The sequence below is a fragment of the Capronia epimyces genome (assembly GCF_000585565.1).
Source record: "Capronia epimyces CBS 606.96 chromosome Unknown aczIQ-supercont1.4, whole genome shotgun sequence".
NCBI classification, from domain to species: domain Eukaryota; kingdom Fungi; phylum Ascomycota; class Eurotiomycetes; order Chaetothyriales; family Herpotrichiellaceae; genus Capronia; species Capronia epimyces.
In genome coordinates, this window is record NW_006912907.1 from 2,336,180 (window position 1) to 2,358,816 (window position 22,637).

Below are 22,637 nucleotides of genomic sequence, written 5' to 3' on the forward strand. Positions count from 1 at the left end.
ATCCTCTTCATCCTCTTCATCCTCTTCATCCTCTTCATCCTCTTCATCCTCTTCATCCTCTTCATCCTCTTCATCCTCTTCATCCTCTTCATCCTTCTATTCACCCTCTCCTAGAGCCCTCTGACAGTGCCGAACTATGGCGATACTAGCCGATGAACGCATCGAGACATCCCCCGTCACTGATCATGACAATGATCATCCCAAAGACTCCAATCTTGCCGACCATGGTCACGACCACGACCCTTCTCTCCCTGACACCAATACCCAGCAGTCCGGGGTGCGGGACATGGAGGCCGTGACGGTGGCATGGACCACGGGCGCGCTGGTGTTCGCCTACGTGATGATCTGGCTCACCTACTTCGTCGAGGGCATGCTGGCGGGCACGGCGGGGGCCCTGACTCCCTATGTCACCTCGGCCTTCGCCCTCCACTCACTCACGCCGACCGTGGGCATCTTGAGCAGCGTCATCGGCGGCGTGACCAACCTCACGCTGGCCAAGATCCTCGACGTCTATGGCCGGCCCCAGGGATACCTCTTCTGCGTCCTCGTCGCCACGGTCGGGCTCGTCATGATGGCGGCCTGCAACAACGTCGAGGCCTACGCGGCCGCCCAGGTGTTCTACACGGTCGGGAACAATGGCATCCAGTACAGTTTGAGTGTCTTTGTGGCCGACACGTCGACGCTGCGCACCCGGGGGCTGATGCAGGCGATTGTCAGTTCGCCCAATCTGATCACCTGCTGGTTGGCCGGCCCCATCTCCTCGGGCTTCCTGGACGGACCGGGTTGGCGCTGGGCCTTTGGCACGTTCACAATCCTCGTCCCGGCCATCACCCTCCCGCTGTACGGCCTGTTGCTAAAAAATTACTGCAAGGCCCAGAAGCTGGGTCTTGTGCCCAAGACCGACAGCCATCGCACGGGCCTGCAGTCATTCTTCTACTATGCTCGCCAGTTCGACGCGATTGGTCTCATCCTGCTCTCGGCCGGCGTCGCGCTGTTTCTCCTGCCGTTCAATCTCTACACCATGCAGGTCAGAGGCTGGGGCTCACCCTTGGTCATCAGCATGCTGGCGGTTGGCATTGTTCTGATCATCGCCTTTGGGGCGTGGGAGAAATTCTTCGCCCCGATCACCTTCATCCCCTACTCTGGCCTCCTGGATCGGACCGTCTTGGGCGCCTGCATCCTGTCCGCCACTCTGTTTGTCAGTTACTCATGCTGGAGCAGCTACTTCAGTTCCTTCCTGCAGGTGGTGAATGACCTGAGCGTCCAAGACGCCAGCTATGTCGTCCAGACGTATACAGTCTGCTGCGTCGTCTGCGGCATCGCCGTGGGAGCGCTGATCCACTACACCGGACACTTCAAGCCCGTCTGCATGTATGTCGGTATCCCGTTGAGTATCCTCGGGCTGGGTCTGATGATCTACTTCCGCCAGCCCGACGGCCACATAGGATACATAGTCATGTGCCAGATCTTCGTTTCCATCGCCGCCGGCACCGTCATCATCTGCGACGAGATTGCCATTCTGGCCGCGGCTTCGCACCAACACACCGCCGTCTGCCTGGCCATATTGGGCATGTTTGGAAATGTCGGTGGCGCCATCGGCCTGACGGTCGCCTCGGCCATCTGGCAAGGCGTCTTCCCCAAGAAGCTCGGCGATTACCTTCCTGTCCACGAGCTCCCCAATCTGCCGCTGATCTACGCCGATCTCACCACTCAGCTGTCGTACCCGGTTGGCTCCGAGACGCGTCGGGCCATCCAGCATGCCTACGGGGACGCTCAGATGATGATGTTGGCCGCCGGCACCGCTGTATGGGTAGTCGGAGCCGCCGGGGTCATCATGTGGCGAAATATCAACGTCATTGGTATCAAGCAGACCAAGGGTCATGTTTGGTAGTACATAGTACTACTGCAGGAGCGGCAGTAGTAAAAGTAGATCTGGGTATTTGACAGAAAAAAGCTGGGCAGGTTGGGTCGAGCTTTAGGCGACGATCAGAGGGAGGCATGTTTTCAAAGCGGGGGGAAAAAAAAGTCGACCAGATTGAGCTACATAGTATACTAGATATGTAGGTTAAAGATCGGCGAGCGAAATTAGGGATAGAGGGAAGCCTCAAGACGAATACTAGTAAGAAAAAACAGGTTATTAATATCCGATATACGGGAGTATGATACATGATACAGGTATCTACTACTTTAATCTCGACGATAACGGACGACGTAGACCATCGGGACAAAGAAAAGAGACTGCGTAATTGGGGCTTAGTATGTATCCAGAGATCAGCTCTATCGCTGACTCTATTCCACATCGAAACGGATCTGGCAAATCACTGGGATGACGAGGGACTGGCAAAGGGCCAAGGATGGAATGCGGCATCAGAGGTGACGGGTACTATGTAGTAGATGAGAACATGACAGCCTGTAGGGAAGACGAGTGTGATGGTACCGGTACGAGGATAAAATCATGCCAGCCTTCGTTCTCTAACGGAGCAAGAATGTCGGGTACAGTATGAGATCTGTCAAGCTTCGATCGTCCCAAGCGAGAAATTCCCCATCATAGTCGTGTGTGGTAGAGGTCGGTCGAGGCTCGTGGGTGTGATGTGGTAGGCACCTAGGTGGTAGGCAGCCTTGTGGAGGAGTGGAGCGCAGATCGTTGCATACTGTATCCGTAAACGGCACTCCATCTCCGGAGATGATGGCCGCACAGTACGTACGAGTATACTGTCCTAGTAACTAACTAGCCTTCGATTCCTAGCCTCGCTTGGGTTCTACACATAAGAATGATCTTCCAATTGCATTTCGGGATGCTGCCTTCGCGGCGAATTCTCTGACTGGAAAGCTCGTGTCGAAGCCGTGACCTGGCATCGGATTCGAGTTCGTGCTTCCGCTGAGCCCGGCTGCCAGCTGTGGAATTCGGAGGGATCAGGAACGAGGCTCTGGGTTCCACCTACCCGGTCAAACCTTCGATCCTAGCTCTGCAGACCCCATATCAAGGTACACTACATACCAAACCTTCAGCATTGCTTCAATGGAGCACTCTTTTGTCTGGAGCACCGCTCAAGCAGACTGATTTATGGGCGTGCGCTCGAGTTCGTCGTCGTCGCCCCGCCCTAACAGAAAAACACTGCAGCTTCAATATATATCTATTGGCACACGTATTTTGATCACGAACCTTCAACACAGCCTTGGGTGGAAAGTTAACACGCTGTGAGAGGTATGAGCAAGATCTAATCACTCCGTACACTGTTGGTACGAACTGGGTGCCCTTAAGACAATCCGTTGTCGTCGCATGAAACTGCGAGTTGACTACTCTACTAGGCAGGTCTAACTCCTTTATACGGTTAGCGGCGCCAAGAGACAGACTTTATATTCAGCTGGCCTCAGGCTGGCATGTACCCGTACTCCGTACGAGTACTCCGTACTCTGTACGTATATCTCAGCTTCGATATCTCCCGGCTCCAAATTGCTGGTCCTGGTACTATGTACCGTGGTACGTCACTGGCGCCTTGTAATGTCTTGGCTGACGACGAATTCGTGAGTCCTCAGCCTTCAAGTTTCTGACGCGCGGCTTTGAAGACGTCATCTAGGTGGGTCTTAGACAACATATATGTACCATGTGCGTACATACTGTATACATATCAGGTACGTTACATATAATGGCCATTGTATTAGTATAGCCCATATCTTGTGTCGAATTTTTCTAGGTCTTGCAATAAGCCACAGCACAGCGCACAGCAACAAGGAAGCAAAAACACAACCAATCCGAGTCCGACCAGAAAAGACAAAGAAAAGAAAAGTCTCGCTACCATGGAATCTGATCGTGGTCTCTTCTCGCATCACGACAAACCACCGAAAAAGAAGGAGTCTTTACTCGAGAAAATTGAGCACAAGGTCGAACAAAAGCTCGGTGGCGGCAATCAACACCACCAACAGCAGGGCTATCAGCAACAGGGCTACGGCCAGCACGACTATCAACAACAAGGCTACGGCCAGCACGACTATAATCAACAACAGGGCCATGGCGGTCCGCCTCAAGGCCAGTATGGCGGCGGAGGCCCCTATGACCACCAGCAAGGCTACGGAGGCCAAGGACCAGGCCACCATCATCAGCAGGCCGGCTTTGAAGGCGGTCGAGGCGGTGGTTATGGAGGTGGAGGCCCTGGTCGGGGAGGCTTTGAGGGTGGCCAAGGCGGTCCTGGTGGTTATGGAGGTGGTGGCGGGTATGGCGGTCCAGGCGAATTTGGAGGTGGCGGGTATGGCGGCAGACACGAGCAAGGCCATGGTTACGAGGGTCCAGGAGGTCGCGGCGGTGGTTTCGGAGGCGGCGATTTCGGCGGCCGGGGAGGGGGGTTTGAGGGCGGACGAGGCGGCGGACATCACGGTGGAGGACCTGGTGGTGGTGGTCGCGGAGGGGGCGGCTGGTGACAACTTCAAGTTACCTGAAGGTCTTCACACTTGAAGCTTTTAATAAAAAACTAGTACATACTACATATGTAGTGCTAGTACTATTGAAGTACTAATACTATTAATAAGGTCCCTTCACAACTATAACACCTACTCCTACCAGATAGATAGTACGGCGCTAAGAAAGGCTTAGAGCATGATACATAGTAACAAGACTGTAGTGCCGTACTAGTAATCCCCACCTCTAGTACTTACATGCCCACCCTCAGCCTACTATAGTTTAAATCAGTATTAACACTACCGGTACAGTATCTATATATATTAAAGCGGCTTCGAGTATCTAGAGAGTAACTAGAGAGTATCTATATAGTAGCTTTAACTAGCTTTAGCTTCAACTATATACTATATAGCTTTAGCTTGAACGAGCTTTAGCTTGAACGAGCTTTAGCTTGAACGAGCTTTAACTAACTCTACTAAAATTAAAGTTTCTTTTCAAGTTTTAAGATTTCGAATAAGCTCGAAAGTACTCCAATTTACGCTATAGTCACGCTAGCTATATAATAATTAAATTTTAAGTATAAATTTTAAAATTATACTATAAAGAAGTACTATAATATAGTAGGTATATAATAGTAGTACTAATATTTATTTATTTATTTAGTCTCGTTTAACGTCCTTCGGGTCACATTTAAGGTCCCACATAGACGCCAGCTTCCACTGGAAATCCCTTACGATTCCTCCTCTTCCTGATTAACTAGGACCCTAGCCAACCAGCTTCTATAGACTCAGTCTATCAAAGTTGACCATCTTCACCACTATCGCCAGCTGCCTGGGTTCAGATGGCTTCAGCTGGCCACGACTAGACACCTCCTAGCCCTCTCACCCTCTCCCTCAACCACGAAGTCTCTCCTCATTGTCGCTTTCGGGTTCAGGCTCCGCTGGCTCCTGCCAATTCTCCTCGATGTTACAGAGATCGTACTGCCTGAGCAGTCCGGTTCTCTGTACCATCCTGGTTGCCGCCCGACAACCTCTTTCTGTACTCAAGAGCGTTTTGAGGGAAGGGCGGATGCCTTCCTTTAAACCGCTTTCGAGGCATTCTTCCCTCAACTCTACCCAGGTCGGGCAGTGTAGGAGCACGTGTTGAACGGTCTCTAGCTTTTTGCCGGTGCAGGCTAAGCACCACGGCGTTTTGATGTCGGGGACCTTCCTGTTGAAGAGGAAAGCCCTGAAGCCCACCTTGCCGGTCCTTAGTTGAATTGCGAGCGAGGACTGGTGTCTCTTGAGTGACCTATGGATCTTTTTCACTTTGGGGTCAAGGTATGGCTGGATAATCCTGCTGTGTGCCCCCTTTTTGCTTCGCTTCCACCTCTCCTGCCACCTTCGACGGCAGTCGGTTTGGATTGCTGTATAGTAGTACTAATACCTAGTATACTTTTCTAACTTAAAATTTTTTAATAATTTCTACTATTACTATGTAATAGTAGATCTCGAAGCCGTCTTATTGCCGTATTTATACCGTATTAACTCTCGAGAATTCTTACTAGTTTAGGATAGTGTCAGAGAAGCGTCGAAGAAGTGTTAGAGAAGCTTTAGAGAGGTGTCAGAGAAGCGTTAAAGAACTTGCTTTAGAGAGGCGTTAAACTCGAGTTAGAGAAGCTTCAGAGAGGCGCCAGACTCGAGTTAGAGAAGTATTAAATTAGATTTTAACTATACCTATGCTATTGCCAGTACTAAGGTTATTACTAGTACTGTACTTAGGTATATAGTACCTAGTATCTAGCTAAAATCCTAACTACTATACCTAAATTAGAATTACTAGTATAGTTAGTGTTAAATCTGGATCAAACCCGGATCGAAACCGGATCGAAACTTGGAACCGGATTAAAACTAGATTAATTTTAGACTTAGCTAGATTATAATAATAGTACTTAGATATAGTATCCTTCTCTAAGCGATTAATCGAGGTTTAATCTATACTAGGTATTAAAGATAATTATAGGATTATTACTATAGGATTACTAGTATATAGAGATCACTATAGATATATAGTAGTATTAAGGATTATATCTAGATCAAGGATTATACCTACTAGTTTTCTATTATATTACTACATACTTAAAGTTTTTTTATATTTTTGGTAAAATAAGTCTATATTAATAAGGAAAACAGGAACCTAGATCCTTGAGACGTTTCTTTCCTACACCGGAATAGGTTCCGGGCGAAGTTATGGGTGAGTACTAGGTGTATACCATGTAGTATGTATGGCACATACCAGTAATTGTCGATCATTTGATATAGTAGTGCATCACGGAGGTTCTCATAGTATTCAGAATGCACACAACGTACACATACTATGTATGTACATAGTATTGAGTGACAACCCCATGAAACTCTTATCCTGGAGATAAGAGTAGTGAACGTCTGACACAGCAAAGAGGACCAGCTCTGAACGGGGTCGATAGCACCGCAGCGTCGCGGGATCTGGTCGTTTGTTGTCGTTCCTCGAATTGGCACGCATTGTATTTTTATCAGGCCGCCGTTTCGTTGGCAGACCATTCAGGGTCTGAAGCCGCCGTCGAGGGTGGCTCGACAGTGACAGTGATAGTCCTCGTGAGAGCGAGGCTCTGATCGGGTGCCTCGTCCGGAGGCGACGGGGGAGATATGGGAGCCACCTCCGATAGCGACACCAGGTCTGTGGCGGGTTTGTCTTCGCTCCTCCTCCTTGAAGCGATATTCGCGCATACTGGACCGCGTCGACGAGGTCTCCGGGCGGCTGCTGCTGAGCTCACTGCTACTAGGATTTAGAAAAATTGTCGACGACTGGCGACTCTTCCATCCGCTTCTTTTCGAACCCACCACACACGACACGTTGTGGAGCCTGCGCTTTGTGGGGAAGGAGCGGGGGGGATCGATCGGCCGCAGGCATTCAGTCCTGTGCAATAAAGGTGTCGGCCACAATCAGATCAGACCAGCGAAGTCCACAGGCTGTTTGTAGGAGATTGTAAGGTCGTAGAGGGATGGATGTTAGATGTCAGATGTCTGTTTCGAGCAAAAGCAAGAGACAAGAGGTTTCGCCAGCTCGGTTGTGAGAAACAGGAAACACGGTCCCAACTTGAACAGGACAAGTGGCTGTCAACTTAAGTCATTGACGCTCAACTCCCACAGTGTCTCAATCTCGGTGAGATCGTAAGGTTATCAGGATTCGAGATCAGGTGGAGCTCACCAAACGTTATACTACCCAGTAGTACCCTCATGATACGAGGAGTCGTGCATTGTGTGTATTGTGCTGAGAAAGGAAGACAGTGCAAGAACGCCAAAATACGGAGTACACCTGGACAGTGCCAAGGCTCCACAACGTCGTACAGTGTACGGAGTAACCCTAACCCTAACTCTAATACGGTGATCTACTAGTACTGCTCCCAGACCCTACCATCTACTTGACTCCCGACGAACTCGCCCATCTCTCTTCTCCTTCTCTAAAGCCATTCTTCCGCGATTCGGAAACGCGTCGATCGCTGCGTCAGTCTCTTTGGTATGTTCGTGTGCCCGGCACCTAGGTACTACGAGTAGCTCCTATGAGACGGACACAATTTTCAAAAAGACTTAGTCGTAGTGCACACACCTCTGCATACCCCGATCAGTTCGCCAACCTTTGTAAAGGAAGAGCCGGCACAATGGAAACCCCGCCAGGCCGGCAAACGAGCTAGTGCCACCCTTCTGGTCTGCTCGAGTCACCGATAGGACATCACCTGTACTAGTAATTGGGTATCCCGATAGCACATCACCTGCATAACCCTTCCTTCCACACCTTGACTCCTCATGATGGGGAAACAGCGGACGATTCGAACCTTTACTACTAGTATCGTCTAGCACGGATAGTAGGTACCGGTCGGCGATCGATTCGCCGGCCGTGGTACTATAATATAGTAATATACAGATTAACCTTTAAGTTCGGATAACGATCACCGTACTGGTCGTCTCCTGCGTAAAAGACTACTATGTATATTAATTGCGATTATGGTGGGACATACGGCGGACCATCATCAGGGGTGCGGGGGACGAAATCGCACCGTTTACGGTGGCCCGAGGCTATTCGTACGATGATGCGGAATATCTATCCATCCACGAAATCGTAAAACATATATAGCTTACCAGGTATATATACATAGTAGTAGCTTGTTTCCTACGGGTCCTATTTAGTACCTGTACTATAAAGCCACGTTCGCAATTTTATCCACAAACTTTCCACGGTCATGCGTGCACTTCGATATCACGGAAACAAGGATGTCAGACTTGATGATGTTCCCGAACCCGAATGCAAGCCCGGCTGGATCAAGTTGAAGAACGGATTTACTGGGATCTGTGGGACTGGTCAGTCGGTACCTTCGACTTGTCTACTGTACGGAGTACATGTCTACTGTATTAGTAGTACATGGCGCTCATTCACTTCATGCGCCGCGCCTCCTTGGACCACGGGCAGCTGCTGACAATGGTTCCTCACATATGATCAGATCTCCATGAATATGCCACCGGACCGTCATGGGTACCTACCACCCCGCACAGCCTGACGGGAGCGACATTGCCATGCACGTTGGGCCACGAATTCTCCGGCACGATCGTGGAAGTTGGAGAGGGGGTTTCGGGGTTCCGAGTGGGCCAAAAAGCCACGATTGAACCCTGCATTGCCGATGCCACCTGTGCAGAGTGCAAGGAGGGCTTCCCCGCCATGTGCGGCAACCTCGGTGTCGTGGGCTTCAGCGGCTGGGACGGCGGTGGCGGGATGGCTGAATATATCTGTCTGCCGCCCAAGAATGTCCATGTGGTTCCCGACAGTATGTCCCTCGAGGTGGCCGCTCTGACGGAGCCGCTGACCGTTCCGTGGCGGGCCATCAAAGCCTCGGGCTTCAAGGCGGGCCAAAGTGTGCTGGTTATTGGAGCAGGTAAAGAAAGACTTTTTCCTTTTCCAAAGCCTGGCCTTGTAAGCTTCAGGTTGTCTGCAGCCCCAGCCCTGTACTGTCTCGACATTGTGATGACATAACAGTGGACTAGACTGACTTCATGTTCAACTTTTTGATTTGACCTGACCTGGTGCTCAATACATATAGGTCCTATCGGCCTGATGACCATCCTCTGCCTTCAGGCGTTCGGGGCAACCAACATCCTCGTGTCGGATCCGTCAGAGGGACGGTTAGAACTGGCACGAAAGTTGGGGGCTCACCATGTTTTCGACCCGAGAAAGGACGACGTGGAGCGCGGCTGTAAAGACCTGTGCGACGGAAGAGGTCCGCACGTGGTGTTCGAATGTGCCGGCGTCCAGAATTCATTGAATACCGCCATTGCTGCGGTGCGGAAGGGGGGCACCATCCTGGGTTTGGCATTGTGGGAGACCAAAGCCGTCTTCGATCCCAACCACATAGTCTTGAGACAAATCAAGTACATGGGTATCCTTCCTTACGTTCCGGGTGACTTCCAGGAAGTCATCCGCGCCATTGCAGAAGGCCGGATTCGCCAACCTGAAAGACTCATCTCCGCCAAAATCCCGGTGGAGGATGTGGTGTCGAAAGGGTTTGAGGCTCTGCTCCACAACAAGAGCGATACTATCAAGGTTCTGGTGCAACCTGTTACTAGCGGATAGAGGGTCTCGCTGCGAGGAGGGAAAGGGAAACCTCGTGAAGGAGAAGACCACGGACCACGCTGGATCCTGATCAGACATATGCAGACGGTAGCATTGTGGATTTGTCTTGTTCAGGGAAGAAGTGTCAGGGTCATTTGTGGACCGGAGGGAGAACAAGAATAGGACTGCTGCTACCGTACTAGTATCGGAAGAGGAATCGATAGACATCATAGGGCAATACCCATAACTTATCGACAACAATCTGATTGCTTTCTGCCGCCGACGAGGGTTTCATAAGCTTCCTCCTTAAGCGCTTTCATGTTGATATACTGTCCATTCCAGCATCTCTCAACAATGGTTCTGCAGAAAAGGCCCTCTGATGGAGGTAAATCTTGTAGATTCGGCCACTGCATATCATGTTCCTTATCGAAGAAGTAATACTTATGTACGTGCCAAACAGCGATGGAATAGATGACCCAGCCGAGATGGAGTATCTCAATTGTCGTGGTTAGATCATTGTCGCAAATCGTGTCCATGTCTGTCGACAGGGGTAACAATGAGGACTGGCCAAAATCGGTCAGTTTCAGTTGTCCATCGGCGACCAAGAAGTTTCGCAGGGCAATTTCGTCCACCAGAACCCCCTGGGAATGAACGTAAGATAATGTGTCAATGACAGACAGAATCCATTCGATCTTGAGGGATTCCTGTGGTTCAGGTTGAGCTTGGATATAATCCTCCAGGTTGCCTTGTTTAGCGAAGGCCAACTCGATCCCATAGTTGGACGTCCCCAGGCAGGAGATAATCCCATCATGGTGACCGAGTCGCTGGTAGATCTGTATTTCGTTTTCAAGTGTTCGCCGATTGATCTCATTGATATATTCCATGTCGTCAGGCTGTTCCGACATAGGGATCTAGCGAGTATATTTTTGCAACCTTAACCACCCGTTCCGCATCAAGCTGGAGAATGTAGCCTGTCATTCCGTTGCCGGTCATGGGTAGGCCTGCATAGGGGTTGGAACTGTAGACCGAGTGCGGCCATGGGTTTGACTTTGACGCTGCCGTAGTGGTAGCCATTCGGGAGGGAGCTATGCAACAAGTGGAGAGGAATGGAGGCGAAGGTGCAGTATCAGTGTTAACCAATTGGTCCTTGTTGATGGATCCTCATCGCGAACATGAGGCTCGGAGTAGACAGGCACGGGCACGGGCCCTTGGTAATGGCAAGGACGGTGGACAATATCAACCAAGATTGAAGGTCATACGGTCGGCAGAACTAAATGTGTTGCGAAGGAGTACTGTTCGAGAAGAGATTGCAGAGAGGGTGCAAAGGTCGTGAGATGTGAGGATGTGAGGATGTGAAGATGTGATGGGATGGGATGCGATGAATGTGTTCAATCACGTGTGTACAGTAGACTTGGTAAGTACAGATACATGTATTACCTTGAAAGAGCAATGAATAATAGTATTTCATTTCATTTCATTTCCCTTTCCCTTTCAATTTCCATTCCCCCTCCAGGGCTCAGGTTGTTGGTGTTATAGAATCACGGAACCTGGTTCCTACCACTACCATCCCTAGTTCTTCTTGCTCATCGCCTTCACCCACGGTGCGCTGTCCTGCACGAGATTGATTAGCTTTTGCCTTTGCACATTCCCATTCCCATTTCGGTACAAAAGAGAAGGCTGGTTCGGGTCTATTCGGTTGAGAGGGCCCCTTGGTTGAATTCACACGCTTCCATTCCCCTCCCCTAGGACACACACGGTACACGGTAGACATGGTAGAGACGATGGGTTTGGACTTACCCCCCAGACGCGATAGAGCGAACACAAAGGATTCGTCGATGTGTCTGTACCCGTATCCGAGTCGCTGGCAAAAGTGATGCCGGCGACAAACTCGGCCTCGACGATCTCGCCGTTCTTGAACCACGACTTGAGTCGGCCCAAGACCAGAATCTCACTGTAGTCTGCCTTGGCCGTGTAGACCTGGAGCGGCTCGTGTCGACGATGTTTCTGTGCGATCCACGCCTTGGGACGACTGGCTGCGATGGCTGTAACCGGGTTGTCACGGTAGAGAGTTAGTCTGGCTGTCTGTTTGGTCTTCCATGCCACTTGACCGCACTTCTTCCACTTAACTTGCACTTGTATTTTTCCTCGAGGGGTACGGATAGGACAGGGGTACCCAAACGTAGAAGAAGCCGGAAACCAAATTGTACTCAAACAAAGTAAACCAAACAAACCAAACTCAACAAACGTACCTTCTCGTCCGACCAAAAGACCAGCCGCGCCATGCATCGTAGCGTCGGGTGTGAAGAGCTGGGCAAATCTCTCGCCGGCGTCTGCGTCTTGATTGTCGGCAAGGTGGTAGAAGTCATCAAGCCATTTCTGGACGGCGGCCGGAGCCTCTATGTCGGGCCAGGTAGTGTGGAATGGTTCGGCGGAAGCCATTGTCACTTAGGCCGGGGTAGAGTAGTATCGACAATGAGTGAGAGGAGTACTGATTTACAATAAAATGTGTCTGGACTGAGCAGCGACGAAGGGTGAGTAGGTAGTAGAGCAGGGTCAGAAAGGTAAGTAAATAGTAGAGTAGGGTTAGAAGGGTAGGTAGTAGAGTATAGTGGAAGGGTAAGTAAGTAGAGGAGGGTTAGAAGGGTAAGTAGTAGAGCAGGACTGGATAAGATCAGACGAGTCGAGTCGATATGAGACAAGAAGACCAGTTCAACTGGAGATTCAAGACCAAGTACCAACCGGTCTTGTATGGCATCATAGTATTAATATATACCTAATATAATGTAGGGTACAGTGTACACTAAGTCCCACAGTTTTCGGGTAAAGTCAGGTCCTAATCCCATGAGTCTGACTCGGGCCGTGAAATCCCGCCCACCTCCCGGCCGGCCAGCCAGCCAACCAGCCAGTCAGCGCAAGGTCAGCCCTGGCTGGCATGGTTGGATGGGTCAGACACGCCGGCTCCTGACACGACAGAATAAGCATGAAGAAGAGCAGTAGTAGGAACAGGAACGGGAGTATAAGTAGGAGCAGGAGTAGGAGCAGGAATAGGAGCAGGAGTAGAAGTGGGAGGAGTACGAACAGGAACAGGAACAGAAACAGGAATAAGAATAAGAATAAGAATAAGAATAAGAATAGGAATAGGAGCCCTGTCTACTTGTTGTGTCATCACTGACCACCGCTTACAGTCTACACGCAGACAGTAGTTTAAGCGATAGATTCGAATTGCCCTCGAGAGGTCCTGCAATCTTCCCTGGATCTCAACCATTGACTATCTTACTGATCTTGGTCTCGATCACTGGTCCTTTTCCATCTTGAACGATGAACCGGCTGGTGCCGACGAACCTGGCTGACTCGAGACTTTTCAGATGGGCGGCGCCAGTCTATTGGTTCCGTTTCAAGTGTCAGTGTCAAAGCCAGTGTCGGTAATGGTAAGGAGTCTTATGTGGATGGTGGACGACCAAGTCTTGGTAGTAGTCTGTCTGTCCCTGGCTTACCTCGAAAGTGATATGGGTGACTGGATTAACATCAGTAGTAGTTCTGATTCTTGTGGAATGGCCATGCGGAAAGATTGAGATTGATCTTTGGCCAACAAATGAATAGAAAGAGAGAGAGGGAGAGAGAGAGAGATGCAATTTATGAGTACTCACATCCGTTTCCGAAATCGGTCGTCTTGGCCTCTGGGCTGCCAGCAAAAATCAACCCCAGCTCCGGAGTGACCTCTAGATGACCTTTGTAGGTATAGGAAATGGTCTAGACAGAGTCCACGGTGAGTGAGTGAGTGAGTAAATAAAAGTCGGCGAGGGGGAGAAGAAAGAGGGGGAGAAGAAAGAGGAGGAGAAGAAGAGGAGGATATGGAGGAGGAGAAGGAGGAGGAGAAGGAGGAGGAGGAGGAGGAGGAGGAGAAGGAGGAGGAGAATGGTGCTTATGTCTTCAAAAGTTGCCAAGTTGCCAAGTTGTTACTGTACGTACGGCGCCATCGTTGTTCCTGTCAAAGATCAGCAAAAAGTCGGTCAGTGGCGGCAAGCAATAAGACAAAACAGAAACAGGTCAAGTCAGGCAGGGTTCAGGAATCGGCGGGCACAGTGACCGCTGACTCGAGAGGGAAATAGAAGAGGAACAGGAACCACCACTCTCGGCTGGCCATATAAACTTACGTCAACACAGCCTTGACGTCAAGATGGACGAATCTGTGGTCGTCGGTCACGTTGAAGTGATCGGTTCCGAATTCGACTTTGGCATCGATGGCGGGCGAAAACCCCGGTTCGCTCTTGACAGTGCCGGTGTCGACGAGCTAGACGAGCCAACGACAACGAGGGTGATTAGCGTTCGTTCAGTTCCGTTTAGTTCAGATTTAACATTTATATTCTTGCTTATTGTGGAGGGCATATCACGGGTATGGGTGTAATTGAATTGAATTGCTCAACAGGTCGAAGCGCAGGGCTTGTAAGGGCAAGGGGTTCGGAATGGGGATGGAAGTTTCCATGTAAGCTTACCGCGACGGATAACTGACTGCCACTATCAACTTTCCCTACAATACGGTACCACCGTACCATGTTAACAAACCGCGATACGATACTGTACAAAGTCATGCCCAGAGCACCCCCCACGGCGTCATATCTTGTTTTCTTCTGACAGAGCCAGAGCCAGCAGGTCTTTCATGTCTTGTTTTCTTCGACAGAGTCTCGTTTGTCAACAGTAACTTACCAATAACGATCGGCGGCTTGAATATGAGCTATAGTGCAAAACCTGGTCAACAACACTGAACTTTGGGAAAGGTGTGCCCAACCGGGTTCCCTAGGGGCCCCAGGGGCTGGACCGGACGGAACGTGCCTGCGCTGTCAAGGCTGGCTCCAAGGCTGGGAACCCCGCCATTTGTTTATCCGGTCGCTCGGAATACGGTACAGGGTAGGTAGGTAGGTAGGAATACAATCCAGGTCAGGGCAGGCAGGCAGGCAGGCAGGTAGGTACTGTAGGCTGTCCGGCAGAGAGGGTCGCTCGTATCTTATATCTTATATCGTATACTGTATATCGATCGAAGAATCTCTCAAGGTCGACCGTTGGAGCAGAACAGAACAGAGGCCGGCCTGGGAGAAAAGAATTCCAACCAAGCTAGATCTAGGGTTAGTCTCTAGTATTCGGGAAGGGTTGTTCTAATCGTGACTTGGGTTCTGCCGTGCCTTGGTGCTAGAAATCTACCGAGGACAGTCAGTGATGTGACCTTCGCTCGGAACAGTCTGTACCCGGGCCGGTCGCGCTCTTGTTTTGTTCCCCCACCGCACTGCTTCAACCCCATGGGGCCGACAGGGGAGGGGTTGGGTTAGGGTTAGGGTTAGGGTTGACTGTATAGGTATATAGAGTAACGGCACGCGGCTGCTAGATATACATAGTTGGTGCAGGTGGGTTGAGTGTGAGGCGAGATTGAGGTCGAGGTGAGCTGGAGGATGTAACGTGACCGACCGGTTGGTAAAACCGGCGATGGAAATAGTGGACATGATGGACAGTGGAAGAAGCCTCCTCCTCCTTCTCTTCTCTCCTCAAGGACCCTACAATACTCTCCAATACCAACACCAACACCAACACCAAGCCAAACTGTCCAGCTGCTGCAAGCCTTCTCTCATCTCTCGTAAACACTCTATGCATCTACTCGTTCAGTCGGACTACTCATGCAACCAGCTGGTGCAATTTCGCCTTCTCTTCGTCGTTCAATTGCTCAAACAGACTGACAAACCCTTCTTTCTCAGCCTCGCCCTTGAACCACTGTAACAGATATTCGGCCGTCTCTTCATCCCTGGCCCGGGAGCCCGTGGCACTCGCTGCCTCTCCATCATCGCCGAACCCCCCTGGCCCACCACCAATCAGCGACATCAGATCACCCCGGACCGCCGCACTGGCAAGGTCGATCGCCCCGGCAGTGCCCACGTCTTCCCACTCATCAGCGTCGTCGGCATCGGCTTCCGCTTCTTCCAGCGCCTCCGCGGCCGCCTGTGCCGCGGCGAAGTCTGGGAATTGCGAAGTGGCAGCAGACGCAAGCTCATCGACCAAAACCTTGAGGATTTTCAGGTCGGCAGGCACCGACGTCCAGCGATCGGGGTTGAGCTTGGCCTGGGAGCGCGTCTTGATGCGGCCCGACGGATTGGCATCGACGACCAAGTCACCCTTGACGTTCACGGCCCGGACGCGAGGATCGTGCAGCGAGAAGATCTTGGAGAGGGCCACGACGTTATGCCTGACATCGTCAAAGCCGGCGAAATGCACCGAGTTCTCCAGCCATTTCGTCAACACGACCGCCAGCCCGTTCGTGCCGTTGATGTTGACCTCCGATAAAAAGTCCACCACCTCTTTCGGCGCGGCGAGTGAGAGTCCCACAAACACCATGCACAAGCTCTGGATGAATTGGATTCGGTCGGCGGTGGCGAGCCGGACCGCCACAGCCCGCAACAGATCCATGAGATAAGGGCCCAGTTTGTCCGCCCCAAACTTGGTCACGAGCGTCGACGCCAGTCCGCCCACTTCTTGGCCGGCATTCTCGTCCACATCGGGCGAGTTGAGAAGTCGATTGACGATGGTCAGCGTCACTTCGATGGATGACTTCCCCTGAGAGTCCCTCCACGCCAAGAACTGCGACGATCCTTTGCTCAAAATATGTTCGACGGCAAGCGTGGCGGGACGGACAAGCTCGGCGTCAGTCGCCTCCATGAGTACGCGCTGCAGTTTGGGCATGACCGCAGAGACGAATCCTTCAGGCAAGGGCTCGGTACCGAATTCAGCCAGTGCGTTGACGAGCTCGGCGGCGAGATTGGTCAAGCCGGATTCTTGGGTCATGTTGGCAACGTCGAATGCCCCGGTGAGCGACGGGATCGTCTTGGTGCAGAGGCGGATATAGTGGTCCGGCCCGTGGGAGACAATCGACGACACGATGCCTTCGAATGCTTCTGTCAGTAAGGTGAACAGTTGGAAGTTACCTGCGCCGTTGGAGGCTAGGGTGAAGAACAAGTCAATCGCGTTCCCTTCCGTGATACTGCTCGTGTCGAGCATGATCGTATCGCGCAGGGCTTCAATCAAGGCGGCTTTGACGTCGTCGGCGTCCTCCAACCCATCCCGAAGATCGTGCGAAGACATGAAGTCGCTAATGGCGTCAAAGATGGCTCCTTGCATGGGATGTGTCAAGTTCTTGGGCAAGGCCTGAATGTAGTCAGGGATGATACTGATACAGGCGATTTTGACCACGTCCGCCGAGTCCGTGATGGAGGCATTGATGGCATTTGAGAAGGATGCCGCTCCAGCCGAGGCGAAGTCGCTGGCCGCGACCCTGAAGACGCTGCCCAAGACCAGTTGCGCGGCAGCTCGCAAGAAACATTGCGAATCCTGGAGAATGCCCGCCACTTGTTCAAGGACGGCCGAGGCCGCAGATGAATCCAACTCGCCAGAAATATCACCCACGTCTCTCAGGCACTGGTTGAGGAGATAGAGGAACGCCTCCCGTTCCTTCCATCCGGTTGCCTGGGTGTGGAGTGTCTGTTGGTTGAAATGAAGCATGGCCAAGACGGGCAACTGCTTCAGCCACTCTCCTAGGCTCCGCACCGCCAGTTCGGCACAGGCAGCCCTGGGGGTGTAGTTTGCCGTCAGAGAATTCGTTTCACAAAGATAGAGATTCGCGTCGTATTCCCAGAGCGCTTCTTCCTCCTGCGGGATTCGGGAGTACAAGACTAGGACCCGGATCAACTCTTGGAGCCAGGGGACGGTGTGCTGGGCATCGCCTAGTTGTTTCATCTGGCTGGAAAGCTCCGCACGCACCGGTGGGGCCCTGATCGTGACCTGAAGAAAGTCGATCTCTTCGAGAACCAAGGCGTCCAAGCTACAGGCGAGATTGTCGCTGTCGACCAACTTGCCCTCTGCACTGCCGTCGATGAAGAGTTCCGCATATAGGTCGGCAATCCTCGAGAGCTCTTCCCACACAATCTGGAACAATACGACAGCATGGGGGGAGATGGCGTGAACATAGACCTGTCTGAGCTTGTCAAGAATCTGTCATTCGGTTAGCCTTTTGTGTTGTGATGCAGTCCACGGGGATGTCGTGAGACCATACCTTGACGACCTGGACCTTCAATGCCACCAGACCTCGAAATTGGACATCATTCTGGTCTACGTGGGGTTCCGCAGGCTGTGGCAATGGTTGTTTGAGCGTCTCCATGAATAAGGGCATCCAGGTCTTTGTGGACTCGTCCAAAAACGCCTTAACTGCAGCTTCATGTTCGCCGATCACCATGTCCAGCATCGCAAAACAATCGCGAAAGACGCTCAAGGTCATCGCCCGGACGATCAAACTGCGGTGGTTGTCCACTACGACATGTTGCAATGCCCTCACCAAGTCGGGGGCGACCACGAAGAATTGGTCTTCTGTCAGGCCTGAGTCGATCAATTCTGCGAGGACCCGAAGAGCGCCATGGATGGGTGCATCGTTGGTGGATGTGGTCAAGATGGTCAGAAGCGACGGGAATAGCGACGGCCATGCGTCCGGAAAGTCGACGGTGGCGATCTTACTCGCAACGCCGGCAGCCAGCGCTTGGATCGTGGCGTCCCTGGGAGCTTGGTCGCCCTCGGCTGTGCAAATTCCAAACACTTGATCGCGCACCCTCGCTTTAGCTTCATCGTTCAAGTAAACACTGCCGGTAAAGGTATCGTCAAACTGCGGTGACCAAGTCGTGAGAACGTAGTTTTTCAGCGCGGTCAACGCGGCCTTGCGAGAACTTGATTCAATGTCATTGTGAGTGGCGATGGTCAAGAGGGCGAACGGGAACTCGGGCTGAGAGTAAAGGCGGAGAAGACCTTGCTCGGCATTCCTAATGACGACAGTGTCTGGTCGGGTGGTGGCTTGAAGCAATTGAAGAACTTGTTCCTCCATGGTCCGAGAGCGACGAGGCTGACTCAATGTAGGGGTGGGACTTGGGACTAGCCTTTGAACGAGCACAGGCCCTAATCGAGTGGAGATATCATAGGATAGGGTTCGTGGTGTGCGGGATGAAAAGTGACGAGTCGGGTCGGTGCTGGCGGGATGGGAGAAGCGGTCTATGGTAAGATGAACGACGAGATCAACAAGGTACCGAACGCTCAAAGATGCCCAAGTACAGTACACCGGAAAAGGGAGGTTGTGAAGTGGAAAAGGGTTTGATGGTGGACAGCGTTCAGAGCAGAGAAGCGTCAAACAAGTCGCGGTCTGACCAGAGGCCTCATCACGTGACTGCGCGACGCGTCGAATCCGCCAAGCCTGGGAATGATTGGACGAGATTCGCTGTTGACGCGATTCTCAAACTTGCTTCAACTACTACAAGTAGTACAGAGGACTCCGTACTCCGTCCTACTACTCTGTCCGACGCAGAGCATACAGCATATCGAAAGCAGGCCTTGTTTGATTTGTATAAGGTATGCTACTGGGAATCATCGCCCACCACGGCAAGAGACTGCCAAGTGTCAGTGTCACCCACCCTTTAACCTAGGCAGCCTTGGGAAGAGGAAGAGAAAAGAGAAAACATATCTCACTTCTACGGACAGACTTTTGAGGTTGGCGTCTGCCTACAAGCTTGCTGTTCTACGGAAGAGAGGTCATGTTTGTCCCAGCCTTGCGCAGACAACAAATCATGCGGTATGCCTAGGCGGTAGGCATTTGGTGGGATTAGTCAGCGAGGCTGAGAGATCTGGTATAGCGACAGATATAGTCCTTACATCACACCAATACCCACTCCACTGCGAGCCCAAGGTTTCAGACACGTTGTATTCGAGAGTGAGAGTGACATCCTTCGATGTCGATGTCGCTGCGGCCTAGCCGTTTTGCCTTCAGCGAGGACCGCCTCAAGGCCATCTGGCGGGATCCCGAGAACTTCCAGCGGAAAAGCGTGTACGAGTGGCATCAGATCGTGGACCATGACTCTGAACATGGGCTTCCTGATCAAAGAGCGGCAAGAAGGCTGTGCCTGCAGTTTTCCAAAGATGTCGAAGACCCTAAGTTTTCTCTGGCACGCTTGGATGCAAGCTACAGTGCAACATGGCGACCTCCTAACTTAGGGAGGGCAGTAGATATTGAGGGTCAGGTCAGAGAAATCTATCCTTTCGCTTGGGGACCGCGCTTGTACGGACTAACGGAAGGTAGCCATTGACTGATTGTTGCTATTGCTAGGTTCTCGGCCGCGCCATCGAGATCCTGGGACAGCAGCCTGCTACTCCTCCGACCATTCTGGACGCCCTTCCATTCGGTACTGTATCAGAGAACCACTATGTGCTACCGCTTAATGGCGCAGAACATCATGCCGAGGTGGTCTCAGACCTTGCTTGGGACAACCTGCTCGTCGTCAACTTCGTGGATACGATCGTCCTGCGCCTGGTGTTATGTATCGCGCAGTCCCAGCTGACGCGTCAGTACGGCCCGGCATCGATTGTGCGACTCTTGAATGCGACCATTCAACTGCTCCGAACGAGTCTCGATCTTGCGTCTGAACAAGGCGCCAAAGACCAGAAATGGATCATAGTATGTGCCTTTCTCTGGACCTCGTGGTCTAGAATCCTGCTGCTCAGACTCGGGGCGGCGGTGGGCCGGCAGCTGCAAGGGTTCGACTACAACATGAGAGGATTAAATTCGATCCGATTTCTGGATGTTGTGCCGGAAGTTGTCGAGTGTCGCCGACGGATCCTGGACAGGGAGCTCAAAGCTACACCATACCTCTGTGCATGGGCGTACCGGAACCTCACCGAGGACCGAGCATCCATTTCAACCGACCTTCGGCGTTTTCACCAAGTCTACCATGCTTGTTTCGGGACGAAGCTGGCAATCTGCAACTCAGGATCCAAGCAATGTAGCGGGGTGTCCTCGATCGTATGTGGGCGATTCGAGCAAACACCAGTGACTAATCAATCATCTCACGCGCCAGGTTGTCGAGGAGATTGCGATCGACTCTTTTGGATCAGGGAATCGTTCATCGCTGTGTCGGGCCCCAAAGCAGTCGACATCACGGCCACAGATGCAACAGGTCTACGCTACTGTGAGTCCACAGAGAAGACCTTGACCATATCTCATGTCTGGAGCCACGGCCAGGGAGGCAGACCCAACCGTGGTGGCGCCGAAGGCACGGGGTTCAACTCATGCCTGCACCGGCGCTACTCGAAGCTGGCCTTGTCAATGGGGTGTTCGTCGTATTGGATGGACACCGCTGCCATTCCAAGCGAGCCAGATCTACGCTGGGATTGTATCGCGAACATCACGAGAATCTTTTCCACCAGTGAGACCACGCTTGTCTGTGACCGTGACATCATGACCATTGATATTTCCGATCCTTGCCCCGAGACCTGTGAGCAACTACTGGCCGCGCTACTCGTTTGCGACTGGAACATGAGGGCTTGGACGTTGCTGGAAGCAATGCGAGGTAGGCATTCCCTCGTCTTGCTCTGCCGCGACGACAAGGTGATCAGTGTCAGAGAGACACTGGAGACAGTCTACGCCCGCGGAAGGGTCGACATGGTGATCCCGTTCATGATGCGCTCGTACCTGCTCCCTCCAGACGACATCACCGACATGGAGTTGTTTGAAGGCGGAGGCTCCGTGGCAACAGAAGAAGACCAACAGATCGCACAGGGCTTTGTCAGCATTGGTGAGGCTGCCGCCCTCCTCAGCCATCGGCATGCCACCCGCGACGACGACGACCTACTTATATGGAATCTCCTCGCCGGTGACGTGGAGACGTCGGATCCTACACAGATGTGGAGGCGCCTGGTCGGCAAGAGGATATCGACGGGCGCGTTGGTCTCCAGCGCCCCCAGGCTTCGAGGTGTGCCGGGCTTCCACTGGGCACCTAGTCGGCCGACAATGCCTCGAAGGACGACCGGCTCGTCGAGCCACGAGAAAACTTTTCCGGCCTCTGATGGTGTGGATATGAAAGATGGCCACATCACTGCAGAAGGCTTACGGGCCAGGTGGCTTGCATTCAAGTTTGACGTTCCGGCTCGTGGGCTGCAGAGTGATGATTTAGGCCTCGGTGAGGGCTCCCTTGAGAACAAACTGGCCGAAATCGCCCGGCGGCACCTGGACCACCTGCCGAAGGGTATTATGCTTCAAGCGTGTCCGGCCAGAGGGCCGGCAAATGTCCCGATCCCCTACCAAGGCTCCATCAATCCTCTACTGGTGGTTTGTGCATCTGAGGATGGGATACGCTGGGAGTGGAAAGGTATCTACGAATGGGACCGGCACGTTCAACTGCCGCCATTCGCTTTGGAGGAGATTCTGCTTGTCTAGGTTGGATCAAGAAAAATGTCAAACTTGGGCATTCCCAGCCTTGCCCTTGAACCAGAGAGGCTGGTTATACTATACTATATAGCATGCGCTCCCCCTGCGACCCTTTGATAGAGAACATGGAACGTTCCAACCTTTGACAAAAAAGAGGCAGGGGGATGGGGCCGACCAAAGGCCTCTAGGTCCAGGCTGGTGACCTTCTACGAGATTCTCAAGTACGTTCTTACTCGAAATGGACGCAGATACGGATTTCGAAGTAGGAACAAATAGGTAGACGGTAGATGTGATTTCTGGCTCTGCTGGAGAATAACCCATAAAGTTCTCGAGAGCGCTACAAAATGTTAACCATGTACC

General features: G+C 52.0%; 8 protein-coding genes across 8 annotated transcripts; 4 read left to right on the forward strand and 4 right to left on the reverse strand.

The window, feature by feature from the left end:
• Positions 1-136: 136 nt before the first annotated feature.
• Positions 137-1,891, forward strand: A1O3_05468 (uncharacterized protein; the record flags this gene model as incomplete). The annotated part of the gene is made up of 1 exon (XM_007735591.1): positions 137-1,891. The coding sequence occupies one exon, from the start codon at positions 137-139 to the stop codon at positions 1,889-1,891; it is 1,755 nt and encodes a 584-aa protein (XP_007733781.1).
• A 1,907-nt stretch (positions 1,892-3,798) lies between these two features.
• A1O3_05469 (uncharacterized protein) lies at positions 3,799-4,416 on the forward strand (the record flags this gene model as incomplete). Its single annotated transcript, XM_007735592.1, has 1 exon — positions 3,799-4,416. One exon carries the CDS (start codon positions 3,799-3,801, stop codon positions 4,414-4,416), a length of 618 nt encoding a protein of 205 aa, XP_007733782.1.
• A 4,232-nt stretch (positions 4,417-8,648) lies between these two features.
• A1O3_05470 (uncharacterized protein) lies at positions 8,649-10,030 on the forward strand (the record flags this gene model as incomplete). The annotated part of the gene is made up of 3 exons (XM_007735593.1): positions 8,649-8,766; positions 8,907-9,335; positions 9,501-10,030. 3 exons carry the CDS (start codon positions 8,649-8,651, stop codon positions 10,028-10,030), a joined length of 1,077 nt encoding a protein of 358 aa, XP_007733783.1.
• Positions 10,031-10,257: 227 nt separating this feature from the next.
• On the reverse strand, positions 10,258-10,914 carry A1O3_05471 (serine/threonine protein kinase; the record flags this gene model as incomplete). The annotated part of the gene is made up of 1 exon (XM_007735594.1): positions 10,258-10,914. One exon carries the CDS (start codon positions 10,912-10,914, stop codon positions 10,258-10,260), a length of 657 nt encoding a protein of 218 aa, XP_007733784.1.
• Positions 10,915-11,578: 664 nt separating this feature from the next.
• A1O3_05472 (uncharacterized protein) lies at positions 11,579-12,448 on the reverse strand (the record flags this gene model as incomplete). Its single annotated transcript, XM_007735595.1, has 3 exons — positions 11,579-11,686; positions 11,807-12,051; positions 12,259-12,448. The coding sequence occupies 3 exons, from the start codon at positions 12,446-12,448 to the stop codon at positions 11,579-11,581; spliced, it is 543 nt and encodes a 180-aa protein (XP_007733785.1).
• Positions 12,449-13,266: 818 nt separating this feature from the next.
• On the reverse strand, positions 13,267-14,562 carry A1O3_05473 (uncharacterized protein; the record flags this gene model as incomplete). Its single annotated transcript, XM_007735596.1, has 6 exons — positions 13,267-13,389; positions 13,504-13,523; positions 13,657-13,759; positions 13,979-13,994; positions 14,164-14,300; positions 14,503-14,562. 6 exons carry the CDS (start codon positions 14,560-14,562, stop codon positions 13,267-13,269), a joined length of 459 nt encoding a protein of 152 aa, XP_007733786.1.
• A 1,108-nt stretch (positions 14,563-15,670) lies between these two features.
• On the reverse strand, positions 15,671-18,911 carry A1O3_05474 (uncharacterized protein; the record flags this gene model as incomplete). Its single annotated transcript, XM_007735597.1, has 2 exons — positions 15,671-18,034; positions 18,096-18,911. The coding sequence occupies 2 exons, from the start codon at positions 18,909-18,911 to the stop codon at positions 15,671-15,673; spliced, it is 3,180 nt and encodes a 1,059-aa protein (XP_007733787.1).
• Positions 18,912-19,812: 901 nt separating this feature from the next.
• Positions 19,813-22,286, forward strand: A1O3_05475 (uncharacterized protein; the record flags this gene model as incomplete). The annotated part of the gene is made up of 2 exons (XM_007735598.1): positions 19,813-20,094; positions 20,181-22,286. The coding sequence occupies 2 exons, from the start codon at positions 19,813-19,815 to the stop codon at positions 22,284-22,286; spliced, it is 2,388 nt and encodes a 795-aa protein (XP_007733788.1).
• Positions 22,287-22,637: the final 351 nt, after the last annotated feature.